At 37.4% G+C, this 20462-nt stretch overlaps 1 protein-coding gene across 1 annotated transcript in view; it reads left to right on the forward strand.

The window, feature by feature from the left end:
* The window catches only part of LOC122787163 (A disintegrin and metalloproteinase with thrombospondin motifs 10-like), a 1217364-nt gene that overhangs the window by 827663 nt on the left and 369239 nt on the right, over positions 1–20462 (forward strand). Inside the window, exon 13 of the mRNA XM_044053741.1 lies at positions 15284–15429. Within this exon, the coding sequence (XP_043909676.1) occupies positions 15284–15429 (146 nt within the window). The remainder of the gene's footprint in view (positions 1–15283; positions 15430–20462) is intronic.

The raw sequence follows: 20462 nt of genomic DNA on the forward strand, positions 1-20462 counted from the left end.
CCAAAAATATGAGGCAAAAATCTGGACATCCTGCCAAAATCTGCACAGTTGAGAGTTATGCCTCTCCATCTTGATGACCTCATTACTTATGCACTGTCTTTTACCACCGAATTCTAAGCACATATAAATAGCTGCATAGATGCAACTGTACCCCTCAAAAATAAATACAATAGACTTAAAAATAAATTCCCTATGGCGTAAGCCTAAAGTACACAGGCTCTATAATTAAACAAAAAACTCAGTGTATCTAGAAAATACTTTGCACCACAGCTGATACACAAAGCACTTGGTCTGTACAACTCCTCCCCCAAAGGAACTATTTATAGAGTCTCTGCTGCTCTCCACTACTCCATTCTTTGGTGAGTTTGAGGTGGAAACAGCATGTTTTTTGGAGGTGGGAGGAACCCTACTAAGATATTGGAAGAACATGTAAACTCCATACACGCATTGAACGAAGGTTAGGATCAAACCTTGTACTCTTGTGCATAGGGGTAAAGACTATTATGCCACCTATGCCCTGGCTAAATGTAAATCCCTCCATACCTCACTGGATATTAAACTGTCTCACAAAAAGAACCCAGAAAATTAGGTGAGTGGCTTTGTTTCCTCTGAAAGACCTTTCACTAGAGCATACAGCTCAACCTCTTAGAGTAAGAAATCTGGACAAAGCATAGGAAAAAGCCCAAAAATAGGGATATTTTTTAAAAATATTTCTCTTACAAACTTAGAAAGTTGATAGAATAACAGGTTTTGCATTAGCATAAATTTTCCGAAGGGTAGGAAATCTGAAACTTAAATGTTTAACATTATTTTCTAACTTCGATCTTTAATGATTTGATACTAATTTGCCAGAAAATCATAATTTTATGAAAAACAGACCAAAAATTAAAGACAAAAATCTACACAGTTGAGGGTTATGTATCCATTGTTCAATCCTTGGACCACTCCTCTTTGATATGTACTTCTCAGAGGTCAAAGCAAATGTTAAAGGTTTACAGCTGACTGTAAATTTGATGCAATCATAAGCTCCTCAGAGGAAACCAAAATCCTACAGTTGTAGTAAAACAATGTAATGCTCACTACTAACGCAACGGCTAGTATAAAAAAATCTGTAGTGAAAAAAATCAAGCCGTAGCTCCACAGCTGTAACAGAATCACTTTCACAATGCTTTAAGTAGAATAAATCAAACCTTTCGGTCCAGTTAGAAAGAACAAATTCCACCAGGAAAGGAAATGTGACATTCAAAGACCATTCGGTCCTATTTTATTAAAAGTTAAAAGCTCAAAAGCTCAAACGAGCATATATAAAAGTCAAAAATTCAGAGTTCAGAAATTCGTGGCTTGTGTCCGATTCAAAGGTGGAAATCTTGATGTAGAATAAAACTTCTTTAGCAGATATTTACCACAATGGCACATGGGGTCAGAAGCCACAAAATCCTCAACTACTGCAGATCTTCCCCGTAAAAAATAAATAATAAATAAGTTGCTGAAGCTACAAATATTGTAAATAGAGTTTCCCTGCTCTTAAGGGCTGAGTACGGCTCAAATGCCTTGTAATACATAAATATGAAACGTTCTTGTAGGTGATACTAGCTGGTTCAACTGCCTTTAAAGTCCCAAAATAACTCGATAAGCGCTTTCGGTAAAACCTTCTTCAGATCATATGGTCTTTGAATGTCACATTTCCTCTCCTGGTGGAATTTGTTCTTTCTAACCAGACGGAAAGGTTTGATTTATTCTACTTAAAGCATTGTGAAAGTGATTCGGTTACAGCTGTGGAGCTACGGCTTGATTTTTTTCCATTACAATCCTACAGTTGAGCCATTACCAAGCAAACAGCTAGTGTCAAACCATGGACTAAGACTAAATGCCAAAAAAAATGTATCATAATGTCTTTTGGCATGCATGACGTCCCTTAGAACCATCATACTGACAACACAGCCCTGAAACTTTATCCCACAGTCATGGATGTGGGAATCTATGTCAACTATGAACTGTCCTTTGATCATCACATACTGTAAGGAAGCCTTTTTTCATCACACAGCTGATATCTAAAGGTATAGAATCCAGGTCCAGGGGCACAGGCATTCCACTGCACTCTTCTCTCATCAAACCAATCAATGAACATAATTTTTATTTGGTATGTACCTGTCCAAACACTTGTCACAACTGGAGCAATCACAACAACTTCCCATTGAAAAAATCAGAGGCCTAAATCACAAAACTAGGCAAACCATCTCAAAGCTTTGTCCCTCTTCTCAGTATCATACAGGCTACAGAGGTGTGACCTCTGTCTCGTGTATAGAGCCACAGCAGACCCAATCTTGTCAGTCCTATTTCACATTCATAAGTCTAATGGTAGGGTGAGCATCTACTCAAGGTATTTCAATCTCTTTTGCAGTATAAACAGAACATGTTGGAGGGATAGGTATGTATCACAGAGAATACCACTTCTATGGAATTGTCGGTACTTGCGTATTATCGCAAACACACTTTATCTAGGCTACTCAGAATGGCTAATCAACAGGATCCTCAACCCCATCATCAGCCAGCGCCTACTTGGCACCTCTAGGGCTCTGACACCAGGATCCAGACCACCCCAGAAGCTAGATTCCAGTTCAACTGCATCCTGGACTTCTCTATGGACTCCAAAGACATCATCCAGATTGTAATGGACAATTGGCCCATCATCACAAATAACAGATCTTTTGGCCACATTTTTCCGGAGAAACCCTCCTTCACAGCTAGAAAAGGGAGAAGCATTAAGGACTTTCTAGAACACCCCTGCCACGTTAAACTTGACAACCCTGGTACCTTTGCCTGCGGTGAGCCTCCCTGCCACTACTGTAGACACGAGTGGTGCCGCAGGCTTTTACTGCCCCAATGGCAGGAGACACTACACACCTAATGTCAGAGGCAACTGCAATGGCACAGGAGTGGTTTACAGGGCAGCGTGCACCAAATGCAATGCTTTCTATGTGGGCAAGATGGTCAACTCCCTTAAAACGAGGATAGCAAAACACCTGCATGACTTAAAATTCTTGAAAGTCACAAACCAGCTGGCAGTGCATGCTGTCAGGAACCTAGGACACAATACGTTCAAATTTCATGTTCTTGAACACATCCCTAAATCCCCACTAGGCGGGGAGCGCAACTCGCTGCTTGAGAAGAAGGAACTCGAGTGGCAAATATGATTGCAGGCAAGGAAAAGACCAGACGTTAACTATGCAGAATCTTTGACCCCGGTCTTGTATCTCAGAAAGATACAATACCGTATACCACAACTTCTGTGCCTGGACCTCTAACAGATTTACCGATGAAATGTTACCTTTCGTGCGACAGCCAGTTTTGATCTCACCAGTCTACTTTCATTTGTTTTTGGTCAATGGTTCATTAATATATTTTTTTGTCTTTCATGTTTTCTACAGTGGTTCAGTATTACTGTTTTTTTTGTGTCGTTCTAGCTTTACAGGTTACATATCTGTGCCTTTTTAAGATTGTTTTTATTAACAGCCCTCATTCAGTTCCACATTTTAATACATTAGTTTCTATTGATATTCGTTATTTAAGAATTTTTCACTATCTTGTTGCTCTTTTTAATTTCTGTATCATATTTTTTGGATATCTAGCCTGGTTCTTATTTGTTGGTCTTATTTTTTGGTTTTCTAGCCTGTTTCCTACATGTTATTTTACATACATGTTGTTGCTATTTCTCTAGTATGCTCGGCTTTGCTTATTATGCTCTTTTAGGTCGTCCACCATCCTGACGAAGATTTCGAAAAGTGTAGCCTAACAATTTCTTTTACCAGCAAGGGTTGATCTTTTCCAGCAAGACTATTTTCAGTTAACTACATTTTTTTTAGCTAATTTTAGCTAATCTCCAAACTTTACTATTGTAGATTTAGAGTGATTCTACTGACCACGTATGAGCTGGCTCAGGGTATCTAACCTATCAGATTGTAAGGTGTGATGTCAAGTTGCCATGCCCAATCACAATAAAGGTTTTTTCACCCACACTTGATTGGCCCCCACTGACATACCCCCAGGTACTCTTATAAAAGGAAATCCTCACGATCACTCTTTCCATTAAGGAACTATGCTTTGATGGTGATTGTACTTCTGGTACTTTTTACTTCAATAAAGTACGACCTTCTAGAATCTGAACTTCGACTACATTGATTTTTTGCCACCACAATGAGCAGAGCTCCTTAGCCGAGCCACATTTATGTTGTTTTGCCTGTTGTTTCTGTGGGTTTCATCCTTGATTTCTAGCTGCCTCACTAGCAGTTCCTCTCACCAGGTGACCTGACCAGCCGGAACGATGACCTGTATACGAACCCTTTCTAAAGGCTTTACTCAACCTTCAACCACAAGCGCTCGGGTACGCACAGCTTTTTTCAAGGCTTTACAGGTAGCCCAGCTTCTTCACCGACATTCCACTGTACCTTTATTAAGGCAGCCTACCTGGTCATCCATTTGTTCTTGGCTTCCCTAGGGTATTTTATTAGTGGAAGTAGTGAATATTGTAAAAGAGATAAAAGAACTGCAAGGTGGATCTATAGGAAAGGGTATGAGCAAAATATGTAGAAAAAAATGAAACATTTCAGAGCAATACATGCAACATAATATTTTGGAGGAGGAATGAGGTTTAAGAGAAGACAGAAATTGACCAACTTATGTATTGTTAAATTTATTACATTGTACAGAAGAATATATATGTGATGGATAATATTTGTAACTGTGACTGTGTTAGTATGGTTTGTTTTCTTTTATATAAATGTAAGTTTGCCTGTGTCACAAGTGATAATTCACTAAAGGTGTTTAAAAAACATTATACTAAATAACTTAAAAAAATATTGTATTTCTTACTTTCATTCCTTGGTCAAACACATCAAGTTGCTTTATATGTCACCTTTTGTCATCCATTAGCTTATTTAAAACTGAAACAGAGAGACATCTCCATGTTCACTCCTTCAGTCAAAGATTAGGCAACACATTTAATCTTGACATCTAGAGGAACAAAGTGTGATGGAAGGCTGGACAGCAAGTACAGTGACAGTTACATTTAAAATTGAGAAAAATCATTTAAATTAAACAAGTAAAGGAGTGTATTATAGTATTTGAATTTCCTCACAGTCTCATTTATTCCACTTAATCCCGATACTGAATATTGCAATTTCTGTACTGAGATACAATTACAGTATAACACTCATGAATGGTAAGGGGTGATTCATACAAACACTATACAGGTGTAGAGAGGAAATAAATCTGAATGCTAGTGTGAATACTAACACCTTTAACTAGGTTTTTGACTGTGGATTTTATGTATTAAATATCACCCAATATTATTTCACATCCCTTTTATGCTACATATTCTATCTCAGTCAGACCTTTATTTGTACACATTTTGTTGATATCTGTAGTTGTTTTTCGGCTTTTCCCGGTTAGGGGTCACCTTGGTGGAACTCCGGTCCACTAATGAATGGCAGTAGATTTTCACGAACGCCGAGGTGCCAGCTTGACGTCCAACCTTCAATGAAGGCATGCCCATTTACGCATGTCTTTCGAATGCAACAAACTGTGGGGAGGATATGCAGACTCCACACAGAAGGCACTCCCTGCACTCCAGCCGAGAATCGAACAGGAGAACCTCTTGCTGTGAGGCAACAATGCTACCGCTGCACCACCACGACACATTTTGTTGGTATCAAAACTATGAAAAATTATACTCTATGTATAATTTTTTTTTTTTTTTGTAATCTCCTTCTCTTTTATCTTATGTTTAAGACATCTTTTCTTTGTTCTATGTAGAACTTTTCTCCCTGGGCCTCTGCTGAAAATGGACATTCCAACCAGTCGGACTTTCCCGGTTATCAAATGTAAATAAATAAATAAATGCATGTAGGTGTGAGCAACATAATGAGTACAATTCAGAAATAGCTTAAAACTATGTAGAACTATGCAAGTGCTGTTGCAGAAATACAAGGGAGAAATAACATCACTGTGAAGACAGGAACGTAAATGGAACAAATCAAAGTCAGCTGACTGCCATGCAGAACAGAAGTGCTTTTAGGAAAAATGGAATATCAGTGGAGAAATAACGTCCTTAAGATGAAAATTAAGAATAGCATGGTACGTCTCTGAAACAGTCACAGAGGAGCTGATGTGTCAAGTGTATGATGCTTAACAATGAAGCAAAGATTTGCTGGGATCAAATTGGCGAATCTGAATTTATTCAAGTTGCAATTAAAGTAACTACAGGAATACTACAAGCAAGAAAGCTGGTAAAGGCCAGCATACAGGTGCTCACAGGGCCCATATTTGGACATAAATAGAAGTCTCTTTAGTGGAAATGAAATAATAAGAAGTAAATCTTAATTTCTCAAAGAATTAAATAGTTACTGCTGTAAAGTACATTTCTGTTTGTAACTATCAGTAATATATTACATTAGTAAAATTGATATACAGATGATGAAGTTGGTCATGAGCAAACAAAAACAAGAAACATAAGGTAAAGGAAAAATAAAGGACCAGTGAACAGAGATTTGTCAGGATAAAATAATATCAAACAGAGAAAGATAGTAAAGATTGTAGTAAGAAGGCCCTGCACTAGGAAATGGGTAGAAAAGGGATCAGAAATATGTTGTAGGATGCCAAAGGTGAGCAATGTTAATGAAAACAGTAGTAAGAAAGGCAGTGGAATTGGACATGACTGCAGGAGAGATGGAAATCCTTACAGTCCTTAGCGGCTTGCAAAAGAACTACAGATGCAGTACAGAAGAGGAATTATGAAGTAATGTCAAATAGGGTTAAGAAAGAAATGAAAATATGAATGGGATAATAAAGGAAAGACAGTGCTAAAGATGTTCTTTAGAAAAAAAGATTACATTTTTGGGTGTGGAATATGAGATTTACTTCAGGTCAAGTAAGCAGTAGGTCACCATGAGTACAGCAAATAAAACAAAGGTGAGCCAGTAAAATACAGCAGGAGCACATCCATACAATGGTTTATTAGCAGCAAATAAAACAAGGATGAACCAGTAAAATACAACAGGAGCACGTCCATAGAATGGTTTATTAGCAGCAAATAAAACAAGGATGAACCAGTAAAATACAGCAGGAGCACATCCATACAATGGTTTATTAGCAGCAAATAAAACAAGGATGAACCAGTAAAATACAGCAGGAGCACATCCATAGAATGGTTTATTAGCAGCAAATAAAACAAGGATGAACCAGTAAAATACAGCAGGAGCACATCCATAGAATGGTTTATGAGCAGCAAATAAAACAATTCTATTGATGTGCTCCTGTTGTATTTTACTGGCTCACCTTTGTTTTATTTGCTGCTCATAAACCAAAGTGAACCAGTGAAATACAACAGGAGCACGTCCATAGAATGGTTTATGAGCAGCAAATAAAACAAAGGTGAACCAGTAAAGTACAACAGGAGCACATCCCTAGAATGGTGTATGAGCAGCAAATAAAACAAAGGTGAGCCAGTAAAATACAACAGGACCACAACCATTGAATGGTTTATGAAGAGCAAATTAAACAAAGGTGAACCAGTAAAATACAACAGGAGCACGTCCATAGAATGGTTTATGAGAGGAGATATGATCTGAAAATGAATATGGCCAATGTGGTACAGTAGATAATAATAGAGTTTGAGGACATGTGCATGAGGCGGGCAGTACACAGACATAAATGCTGTTGCCTCCCCCCTGGGTACATAGAGCAAGTAAAACCAGACTTATTGTTGTGTCAGAAAGTTACAGCAATGTTAAAAAGAAAATGCTACACAGAATCATATGATAGCTCATGAAACCTTCAATGAAAAATGTGATAAGAAGTCACAACAGCAGAAGCAGAACAGTCTGATTACAACCAAATCAAATACTATAGTGGATACACATTAGGGAAAACATAACTGTCGTTGCTATTACCACTAAGTGAATTTAAGCCTCTTAGTGTAAACCATAGTAATACGTTCATTCAAAACAAGTCAACATAGTAAAACATTTCCAATACTAATTGCAAGTAATATGTATTTCAGCATTTAAATTAAGATTAAACAAGTAAAGGATGGAGGAATGTTGAACAGTAATGAATTACTACTTATTAAGATAGCAAGGGCCTAGACCACAACAAAGGAAAGTGGCTAACTCTTTCAGCTATCATACAGAAAAAGCAAGACGAAATATGAGCTAGCAAAGCACTTGAGATATCTTACTAATTAGATAGCAAAATACATGAGATATTTTTATCATTTACTTAAGTTCAAATATGTGTATGGTTCTTCCAATGTGATATATATATATATATATATATATATATATATAAAATGTTGAAACTGCCTTGGTCGACCGGCACATGGTCGAAAGTCAGTTCCCTAGGTAGGCAGAATGTTGACCCAAAATCGATTAAGTTACACTACAGCGAACAAGTAGTGTAGGTCGATCATTTTGGTTCGACATTGTGCAGGGCGGTCACACTTCAGTGAGGAACAGGGAATTAACCCATTTCTTCACTGTAGTGCAATGCCTGAGTTGGTGTATTTAATGTACAGGAGAGATGGGGGGCAGAGCCCTCCATATGGGGGGTGCATAGCCCCCCTACAAAATGCTAAAAGTAACGTACTGTTGACTGTAGAGTTCGACGCTATGTTAATGTGCGTCACCTCCTACTATGTCGAATACATCGAACCATGGTGATCGATGTATTCAGTTTCACTTTAGGTTTACTTTCAAAAGTTCAGATTCAGCATTTTGAGTCGACCTTTGTTACTGGTCGACCGAAGCTGATTCAGACTTTCAATAATAAACCATATATACGTGTGTGTGTGTGTGTGTGTGTGTGTGTGTGTGTGTGTGTGTGTGTGTGTGTGTGTGTGTCTAAATTAAGGCAGTGGTGTGAGCTATCCATTTAAAATTGCATCCATGCAGATTACTTTTGATAGGTATAATTAATCCATGCATCAGGAAAAAGAGGGCAGTTTGTATTAACAATTTATGACAGAATGTAAGTGTGGTGAGACCAGAGGAGATAAGGTAGCAGTAGCTGGCTACATGTTAATCGGAACATCCTTCACAGAGCCCAGCACTCATAATCTGGACTTATGCTATGCAGAGGCATTCAGTAACACCTGCATGCAAATAACAAGTAATACCCTGATGATCTGGGCATTTTTGGATTGTGATTTAAACACATACCAGCTTTGTTGGTGGCAAAATGTGGCTGTTTAGTGACAGCATAACTACATCTCCATTAATGTGTAGGTATAAGCAGCAAGAGAGATAGATGGTGCTTTGTAGTTATAAGCTCCTTGGAAAGAAAGGAGGACAAATGGAGAGAAAATTCTGAATAAAATCTACAATCAATGGCTATCAGTCTTTTAATATATAAGGAAATGAAGGGTGTAGGACTGCATGCTGGCTTTAAGAAAATGTCCATAGGGAACACTAAACATATTCATGAGGTATGGTTATGTAGCTAAAACAAGGTTGCCATTCATTTTTATTTCGTGCGTGTAAGTCTTGTAGAGATAAGATAGCTTTCAACTTTAAACCTTGCCACACTTTTCACTGTTCCTCTAGTTTAAGGTTATGGTGATTCTATAAAAGATATTAGACCCGCCACACTTTTCACTGTTCCTCTAGTTTAAGGTTATGGTGATTCTATAAAAGATATTAGACCCGCCACACTTTTCACTGTTCCTCTAGTTTAAGGTTATGGTGATTCTATAAAAGATATTAACACTTTTCACTGTTCCTCTAGTTTAAGGTTATGGTGATTCTATAAAAGATATTAGACCCGCCACACTTTTCACTGTTCCTCTAGTTTAAGGTTATGGTGATTCTATAAAAGATATTAGACCCGCCACACTTTTCACTGTTCTTCTAGTTTAAGGTTATGGTGATTCTATAAAAGATATTAGACCCATTTATAAGTTTAATGTCAGGATCCATCTAAAACACATTCAGGGCCTTGTGCACATTCTAAGTCAATATGCCACAAAAGGCAATGTTTAATGTTTAGGGCCCATGATAGCACAGCAGATCTCACAGCTAACCACATAGGACATGAGTTATGCATCCTGGTCACTAACTGTGTTATGTGTAATACCTTGCAATATCTTTAGTAGGCTTTTCATTGGAGTTGTTTTATAGCTGTCAGAAAATGAGAGGCAGATAAAGAAGATATACAACAGTGTTATTGTCAATTAAATAGTTCAGCAGAGTTTACTGGAGTTAAATATAACTATTGTACTGAAAGTTTAAAATGGGGAGGCTACAGCTGACAGATGTTCACCTTAATGGACCTTAAAACTGACCTCTAGGTCTAAGGACAAAAGAAAAGATAGACTTATGGTGTGGAACTACAGATGCAAGGAAATGGAGGATTGCATATTATTTTTTTAAATGTATTTTTTTATTTATTTATTCTCAGTGTTAGGGTGAATGGGCAAGTCACTGTACCATTTCAGACATAACTCTGGTGCAAATATGTAATATTAAAATAACAATTATGCTTAAATTGACATAGAATATAATATTATGACATGAAATAGTACAACTTTTTATGTGAAGCTCAGAGTAGAGTTCCACACAGTATGAAAAAATAAACCATTATATCAATGCACTGTGAAAAAAGGGCACTCATAATATTTAGGTATGAATTCAACAACAAACAACACACTGATATAGGACAGGGTCACTGAGAAAGTGACTAAATGTGACACTTTTGTCAATGATTTGGCAAAAGTAGATCAGCAACTATATCTAAAAGTGAAGGTGGTCAAGTGTTTTTTTTTTCCAGAACTTTCATAATGAGCAAGTCTTCTTATGCTGAGAGTTAGGTTTTTCCCATTGAATGTAACTATTTTACTGAAATTTCTTTCTCACAAGTCCTAAATTGAATTAGGAAGAAATTGTTGATAGGCTGTCGACATCTTATCTGCAAAGGTAGTATGTTAAATACCTGATCTCAAGCTTACTTGTAAGAGAGGAGTAGGACTATTAAAAAAGCATCTTCAAGGTCACATTTGAAAACAAAAGCATGGCTTAATCAGTGGCATATAATCAGTTTGTCTTTAAGAAGGCAGAACAACAGGTTCTAACTATAGCTTTTAGCTTGCATTGCTGTTTTTATGGCATGTCTCATTTAATAGTTTTACATGATCATATGACCTAACTGAGGTTATTTAAATATTTGGCAGACATTGTATAACTAGATTCTGATTATGTCTTTTTATGTTGAGATGAAAGTACATAATCGTTATTTAAAATAACATTTGAATATTCCTGTAAGGGTGGTTTTAGCATTCTGCTGACCCTGTCTCCTTCCTTTCTTATCCAGGATACCATGGCTACAAAGATAGTAAATAGATTTAAGATGCAAACAAATCTTATTCATAGCAATGTTAGTATGACTTTGAGATGTCAAGGCAGATCCTAATGACAGAACAAGATATTTTTGTTCTAGAAATCAATATGTGTATTAACTTGTTATGAATTTTTATGTATGTATTTTTTGTTCCAAAGGACACTACTATAGTTCTGGAAAAGTTGATAGTTATTAGATTAACAGAATAATCATTAATTGATTAGTTATAAATATTTTGCAGTAATTATGGGATTACAGAAGAAGAAACCTCTGATCCCTGAAGTATGATGCCATCAGCGGAGAAGGAGATATTAGTATATTGGAATACCAAGTTAACATCATTTGTAAATAGAAACAATAGAAGGGAAGTGTTCATTATTTCCCTTAGAATTAATTCCAGAAAGTATGATTTAGTGCAGTAATGAGCAAAAAAAATAATAATAAAAATAATAAAAAAATTCAAACCCTCTAAAGTCATCTGTAATTATGATATGGGTATCTAGCTAATATCAATGGCACATAGGGACCAAAGGGAAAAAATACTGGATAAAGCATTACACTCCCAGTGAACAGAAGCGGTACAGTCATCCCTTCCTGCACACATATACACAGATGTAAAATTTGGGGATTTGTTGTTTGACATATCAGTATTAACATAAAATTTAATTTATTTTAAGTTGGTTTAAAAACGTCTTGCTAAAATATGTAAAGACAACAACTGCTAACATAGTGCAGTAATGTAACATGAACAATAATATGAACTAAATTAACAATGCTGGTTACTTAATTACCTTTATTAATTGTCATTGCTGCTATAATTTATAAAATTTGGTTTAAGATTTCTTATTCTAGTACCAAATGCTCATTACAACAATGAGTTAAAACTCATAACACCCCTCACTCAAATTCTGCAGTAGCTAAAGTCAATCCGTAGCTAAACTTACCTGTCAGCTTAAATTTATTACAGCCACCTAGCCATTTCTAACAGTACCTTTGTATAGGTATAAATGTTTATTAACAATGGCCATTTTCTTAATTAAGAAGGTGATGCACACCTTATAAACATCAGAGCGTAAAACAATGTACCACATGCAGACAGCCATTACCAAGTATATTAACAGGATTATTTGAAAATGCTCAGAAGAGGTTATATTTGGAAGGTATACAAGTATGGGAACTAATAAAGGAATCCTAAGATAAAAATAACTCAAATACAGCAATATCAAATTTGAAGGACAAGCTTTAAGCCTAATTCAATAGACATTTTACACAATTACCACAACCAATTGAAATGACTAGAAAATAATAGCCCAGACTTGATAAATGAAATATCTTCTACTTTAGTGTTCGGGGAATATATTTCATAATGGGTAGCCTCGCCAATAATTATGATACTTGTCCCCTGAGCATGCATTATTTGATCTATTAATCACGTACGCATGGGCACACACACACACACACACACACACACACACACACACACACACACACACACACACACACACACACACACACACACACACACATTTTTTGCTAATAAAACAAGTCAAAAAATAATTTGTCTACATTTGTATGCAAGAAAATCTGAATAATTTTAACTATGACTGATACATTAGCTGAGAAGATTAAGGATATAAGATTCTGAAAAGTTTCATCTTGTAAAAATGAGCTCGATTCTTTCAGTTTTTAGTTGCAAATTAAGAACACTAAGCAAATTATTTTAATAGACAGCATTTCCATGTGCCTAGTGGGTAACCCAGTTTAACAAAAAAATTAGAGAGATAATATCATGATACTGTAAGTAGAGATATAATTCAGCAAATGTTTACAATGTGTGGTTAATGGGTGGCATAATAATTAAGGTATTTAGCTCACAGAGAAAAGGTAGAGGGTTTGATTCTCACCTTTGAAAGAAATTGGCTAGGCTTGAAATAGCTAACAATAGCAACTAGCCTATAAGCATGCTATGCATTATGCATATATCCTGCTATTTTTATTCACATGAGCAAAAATACCTGAAGTTATTTTGTCTCATATTTTAATCAACCAAAATGTGCACTACATTAAGAGAAAAAAAAGAAACACCAGCAGCGCATATGGCTAGAGATTACTCAAGTGCTTAATACGAAATCAGGTTGGTTAATTTACGTAGGTCTTTTCCTTTTTGTTAATTTCCTAAGAAATCCGCAAAGAAGAATCACTTTTTTGAATTTGATCTTTTTTGTCTACAAATACAGTGTGTTTTATATCATATACACAAAAAATAGTAGTATAATATGCTGTTTGTTTAGCAGCATACATCATCATAATAATACTACTAATAATAATAATAAAAATAAAATTTACCAAAAAGAGACAACTTGCTGTATAAATGGAACAAAGTATACAAGTAGACTTTCAATGGTATCTATATATTGTGGCTGGATCTTTCCTCCTGTCTAGACAGCCTTCCATATAGTACAAGATATACCTCATATTTTATTCAAGACCCTGAATGCTCATACATACACACACACACACGCACACACACACACACACACACAAAACATTATTTAAACATGTCAAAGTACTGTGATCTCATTCAGTCATGCACTCACATGTATGCATGCACACACACACGCAATTATCTGAGCAACACACATTAGAGCACTCTGAACAGTTTTTTTTCTGCCATGTGACTAAATTCAGTTTTGAGGTACTTTGAAAATACACTGTTATTCACTACGACTGTCCTTGTCAGCATGTCTCCAACATGCCTATAATGTTAGATTTGACTATAAAATGCCAGTTTCTGCAATTCTGGGAATCAGAAATGATGAATAATAATGCCTGAAACACAGAAGGGTGTAAACTTATCTTTTACTGTTGTTTTTGAGAGGACTAGCCCCCCCCCTCCATTCCTAATGTGGTGCACAAGCACCCAACACCCCCAGACATATGTATACCAACTCCATGGTCACACCAATTTGAAGACGGGGAAATGTCCCAAAAGAAGTGAGTAATTGCTGGTGAACACTTACAAATTGGACTGGCAATGATTTTCTGTGAAGAAAAAAAAAAAGATTGAGGTTATGTTCCTATGTTCTTTTTTTGTTTGTTTTTATTTCTTTGGGCTACTAGTGTTTGAAGAATTTTACCTCAATCATCTTTACAGGAGCCATAATTTAATAGTATATGGAGGAAGGGTCATGACAACCTATCTGTTACAGACATCCAGAAATTGTCCAGCACCACTGGTCATGTTGGAGAACAGACTGAGCAAGTGTCAGGCGGATTTATCACTGGTTTTGATACACTGTCTTTTGGTTGTCTCTAGTTTTTATGTTCACTGTGATGCAAATGATTTGTAGCTTGCATTTCCTTATTCATCATACTGCATATTCAGGACAGTTACTCTGGATACAGCCTGTTTCCTATGAAATGAATAAAAATATGCGGGACTTTTCAGACGCTTTATTCTGCTTTAGTGTTTCTTTTAAATGTCATGTAAATGTATTGCTTCTCTAAGTTCATTCATTATGAAGCCAGATGATATATTAAACAATTACACTACAGACAATGCAAGTGAAAAGAAATTTGTTGCAATTGTTTTATAATTTGTCTCCTTTTAGCAAAGAAGAACATGATGTCATGGACTTAGATGGGATGTCACTAGCCTGTATACACATGAGACTGATGCTTCCTGAAGGCATTATCGTACTGAAGCTTACAAGTTATAAAAAAAAAAATCAGGGGCCAAAGAAAGTGTATAGACAGCTAATAGAAGGCAGTAATTTGTGCAATGTACAATGTGCAGGTGTCCTCTTTTATACAGTATATTTAGTGCAAACATCAACAGAAAGAAAACTAAAGGAGAAATGTGGAGTATTATTTGTGTTTGAGGTCTGTGTCTTTCCAGTGGTGCTACAAGAGGGAGTGTGTACCTTTTGGGACCAAACCACAAGGAGTCGATGGATCCTGGGGCCCCTGGTCCCCGTGGGGAGAATGCAGCAGGACTTGCGGAGGAGGAGTTTCTTCATCAAGCCGAGAATGTGATAGTCCCAGGTAAACTGTAATTTAATTTAGAAAACAAAATTAAAAATTCCACTTGGAAAAATGACAGATATTCCATGCGGTAAGTGTAATTTGAGTGAGACGTGTTGGGATCTTAACAGCAAGAATGGAGAAGGGATGCTCATTTAGTCTGAGAATTCATACTGACTCAATTTTTTTCACTTGTGTGATGTTGAAGCGCAAGAAATTAAAAGTGCTTGTTTATAGCTGTGTAGTGTGCAAGTGGTTGTACTGAAGGTTTCAGGCTCACATCCTTAAATTTAACTTTGGCAATCAACCAGGCCACTTAAAATAATTTGCATGTATTCCGACAAACGTATGTCCACTTCATGTTTATATGTGCAGAACACAGGCAATAAGTTTCTACACATACTGATTTCACATAAGTCTCCCACAATTTATTTATTTATTTCCAGTTTTGCTGCTGGATTACTTCACTGTGTAAAGTAAGAATATTTACATTTTTTGTGAAGATAAAGAATATGAGCTTTTGGTTAAATGATATGAAGTATATTATCAGTAAGCTACACATGCCTGTAAATTTGCAAAGTATAACTAAGTATAACAAATGATTAAAAAAATATATGGGTGATACTTTTTTCAATACTCCATCTGAAAAAAAATATATGGGTGATACTTTTTTCAATACTCCATCTGACAGAGTAGGTTGATTTGTTTAGGTAAGGCAAGGTACTATCATCATCAACATTTAAATATTTAATGATATATTCTGTTACTTTTTTCAGGAAAAAAAAAGAGAACATTTCAAACAAGAAACAGAAGTATAAGTCAGCCAAAGTTTAACACAAAGAGCATTAAAAAAGTATCAACTTGTGGTTCGGAGTATGGGAGGTTTCTAGAAAAGTGCACTTGGCAGGCAGAAGAAGAATTTCATAGACTGTAGGATGACCTTGTTTTATTTTCCTTAAGTACAATTTCATCGCATGCCTGCTGTGTTTTCATTATATGAAAATAAGATAATGCCTGAAGGGGTAACGCCTGCCCATAGGGTCGGGTTTGCAGGCATCAGGGTCGCGCAGCACACAGTTTAAGAGAATACTTTCTGTGATTTTTTTACACGGTCCCACTTGAAATTCTGACTTCCTCTGCAGCTGTTTTCCTGAACCTGTAAAATATATACTGTGAGTACTAAGTCTGCTGAGCTCAGCATGATTAAATCAAGGTTTACATTACACATTCCTACAAGATGCCTGAATCTGCAGCTTAGAAGATGACTTCTTTTGTGCCTTCTAAAAAGTGCGTTTTGATGAACTGTACATGGAGTGTGAGAACAATATGTGTTCATTTTGAAATACAATATATAACCAAACTTTTGTTGTTATACATTGAGAATAACCATTAGTTTAGAGAAAGGGTTATTCACACACAGTATATGTGGCTATGTTGCTTATTTAGGCCTTCTTCTGCTGTATGTTTTTATGCTAGTCATGAATTAACCACAATAATAAGAGTTAATATGATACAAGGCATACTTGTCATGTATACTGGATAGATTATTTTGTCGTATGCCAATAGTCAGATTTTAAAATAAACAAAGTCTTAAGAGATTTTGTCATGGTGGTGAATCTGGCAACAGCATAGATTAGTACCTCATGACACTGATGACCTTGAAGACAATGTTTATTTAATTCCTCCTACAACATGGAGCTGATGATGTTAGTGATTGTTAACAGCATTAATCAGCAGATACCTGTCAAAGGAGATATCCATTCAAAGTAAAGGTAGAGAATGACACCTCTGTCTTTGGCGTTGGTGGGGGAGGGTGCTAGTTACTACTATATATAGAAATAAAAGCCAAACGAGCCAATCACGTATTTCCAAATTATTGATCATCTTACTATTGCTTCCCCTGGATATTGTAATCTTGCTGAGTCTGTTACATCAGAACGTGCCTGTGCATTTAACAATCAGGTATCCACTATTGCCATAAAATATTTGCTGCATAAATGCTGGAGTATTTCAAATGGAATAACATTAGTTAAAATGAATCTCTTCTGTAATCCAATAAGAAGGGGGCCTACTACAGGTATAGCTCTTCTTTCATCCTATAAGAAGGGGCCTATCTAAGGAACAGCTCCTCTCTCATCCTATAAGAAGGGGCCTACTACAGGTATAGCTCTTCTGTCATCCTACAAGAAGGGGCCTACTACTGGTACAGCTCTTCTGTCATCCTATAAGAAGGGGCCTACCTCAGGAACAGCTCCTCTCTCATCCTATAAGAAGGGGCCTACTACAGGTATAGTTCTTCTGTCATCCTATAAGAAGGGGCCTACTACAGGTATAGCTCTTCTGTCATCCTACAAGAAGGGGCCTACTACGGGTACAGCTCTTCTGTCATCCTTTAAGAAGGGGCCTACTACAGGTATAACTCTTCTGTCATCCTATAAGAAGGGGCTTACTACAGGTATAGCTCTTCTATCATCCTATAACATGAGGTCTAGTACTGCAGGTAGTCATGCTGTATGTCCTAAGTTATATTTGAGCTGAGAATGATCAGGAGCCAACACAAGCTACAAGGTGCTAAGGTATCTGGCATTAAGACAGTGTTTTTTGTCTGCTTAGGATGCAATCAGCTGTAGTGTTCACTATTAGGAGACTGCAAGATCACTGTCTAGCCATAGATGAGCTATCATTCTACACTTGGATGAGGCAATGAGAGGTTTAATTCTAAGACCGACAGTCCCACTGACTACAACAGTGCTACTACAACAGAAGTTCTGAGATTGTTTCTATCCTGCTACATTTGTAATTACACTCCTGCAGGAGTTTGAGAGATCCCTTATATGAATGAAAGGTCGATCAGAGAAAAAAGTCAGCAGTCAGAGCAGAGTATTTTCTTCCTAATAATAAGTAGTTGTAGTTATGTCCCTTTTCTTAAAGCTTTAAAGCACTTGCCATAATATTAGTGCAGTTATAGGTTCATAGGTAGGTACTAGGCTATGGGCCCAAGGGCCTACATAAGCCTAGCCCACAAGGTTCCCTGGCTTACGCCACCCAAGAAAGTTATTTTCCTGTGCCACTGTTGAGCAGGGACACAGAAGTGATCCCCAGGGTGTATTTCCTATTTCTCATCCACTCATCAAGATTTTACTTGAAGAGTGCTAATAAAGAACTTTACTTGACATAGATGGGTATCCTGTTCCAGAGTATGGGAAGTCTCTGGGACGGAAATCTATCCCTCCAGCATGTCCTGTTTATTGTGGTGACAAGGTTTAGGTCCCTAGAGCATGTAGCTCAGAAGGATTGGGATTTTTTTAGGTGTAGCATGTCCAACAGCTCTGGGTTTGACATAGCTTTCTATGTTAGGCAGAGATCATCTTGGAATAGGCAATATGCTACGGAGTAAAGTTGGAGTTTTTTGAGACGGTCAGTGTAGGGCATTTGTTTGAGGCCAGTAATCCTCTTTGTGAGGTACTTCTGTGGCCTTTCCAGCTATTGCAGATGTCTTGTGAGGTACATTCCAAAAGGGGCATTGTACTCTATAATGGGTCTAATGAGTGTCGAGTAGAGGGGAACAATGACCTCTTTTTTCCTGGATGAGAACCCTTTTATGATGAGGTGTGTAGAAGGACTTCCTAACTACTGTGGCGATGTGACTATCAAAGGAGAGACTACTGTCCACCTGGGTCCCAAGGTCTCTTATCACACAATCAGTGTTAAGTAGATTGCTGCCTATGTGGTAGTTCATGGGTACAGAGTTTTTACCAAAGGGGGTGACAATGTACTTTTTGGCATTGAGCTTGAGGCCATGGCTCTGACACCAGGCATCTGTCTCAGCGAGGCCCTTCTGTAAGATGTCCACTTCATTTGGGGACTTGACTATGGCTCCTAGTTTGCAGTCATCTGCGAACTTCATTAGCCAAAGGCCTTCTGTGTTAGCCTGTATTTCAGAGAAGTAGATACCAAACAGGAGAGGTCCCAGGACTGAACCCTGTAGTACCCAACTTGTCACTGGTTTGAGGTCAAATTTGGAGTCTGCAACTTTTACAGTGTGGGTTATGTCATTGAGCCAGCTGGCAACCCATCTTGTGATGTAGGGATTTATACCTAGTTTAGTGAGTTTAGCTATAATTCCAGAATGGGGGATGGTGTCGAAAGCCTTGGCGAGGTCAAGATAGGCTGTGTGAACCACCTTACCCTCATCTACGTTTTTTGTGACTGCCTCAAAGAAGTTGATCAGATTTAGGAGGCATTATCTGCCTTTCACAAACCCGAACTGGGTGGGGTCCAGAGTTTGGAGGTTACCAGTGTCTTTGTTGATGAGTTCCATGATGATAAGTTCCATGGTCTTGCAGACCAGGCTCGTCAGGCTAATAGGACGATAGTTCCTGGGATCAATGGTGGCTCCCCCTTTGTGGAGTGGTATAACTGTTGCTGTGCACCATTCAGTGGGCACAAAGCCTGATGCAAGGCTATTATTGAACATGGTGCTTAGGTGGGGAGCCAGTTCGTTCTGAAGTTCGTGTAAATCGCAGCCTGGGATGTTGTCCGGTCCCATGGATGCTGTGTTTTTGGCTTTAGAGAGTTCAGCTTTTACCTGCATAGTTGTGATTACAAGGAGTCTGCATTCTTCCTGTATAGATATGGGACCTTTAGGGGGTGAGGGAGGGTAAAGTTAGCAATGAACCCATCTACCAGGATGTTGGCATTATCAGTTGGTTCAGTAATTTTCGTGCCGTTGTGCTGTAACTCAGAGCAGATATGGGTGTTGCCATCGAGATTCTTGACATAGCTATAGAATGCTTTGTGGTTGTCCTTAGATTTAGTGGCGATTTTGTTTTCATTACTAGCTTTAGAGGATCTTATAAGGGATCTCAGCTTCTTACTGAGGCTGACCAGGGAGCTCCTCCACTCATGGGATTTTACTCTCTTTTGCAACAGTTTCTTCCTTCTGTTTTACAGTTTGTTTATGGCAGGGGACCACCAGATTGGCTTTCTTTTTATGGAGGATAGCGTCTTGGTTTTGTTTGGGATAGCATGGTCCATGCACTCGTGTAAGTGCT

Source organism: Protopterus annectens, chromosome 13.part0 (assembly GCF_019279795.1).
Source record: "Protopterus annectens isolate FY-2018-M chromosome 13.part0, PAN1.0, whole genome shotgun sequence".
NCBI lineage: Eukaryota > Metazoa > Chordata > Ceratodontiformes > Protopteridae > Protopterus > Protopterus annectens.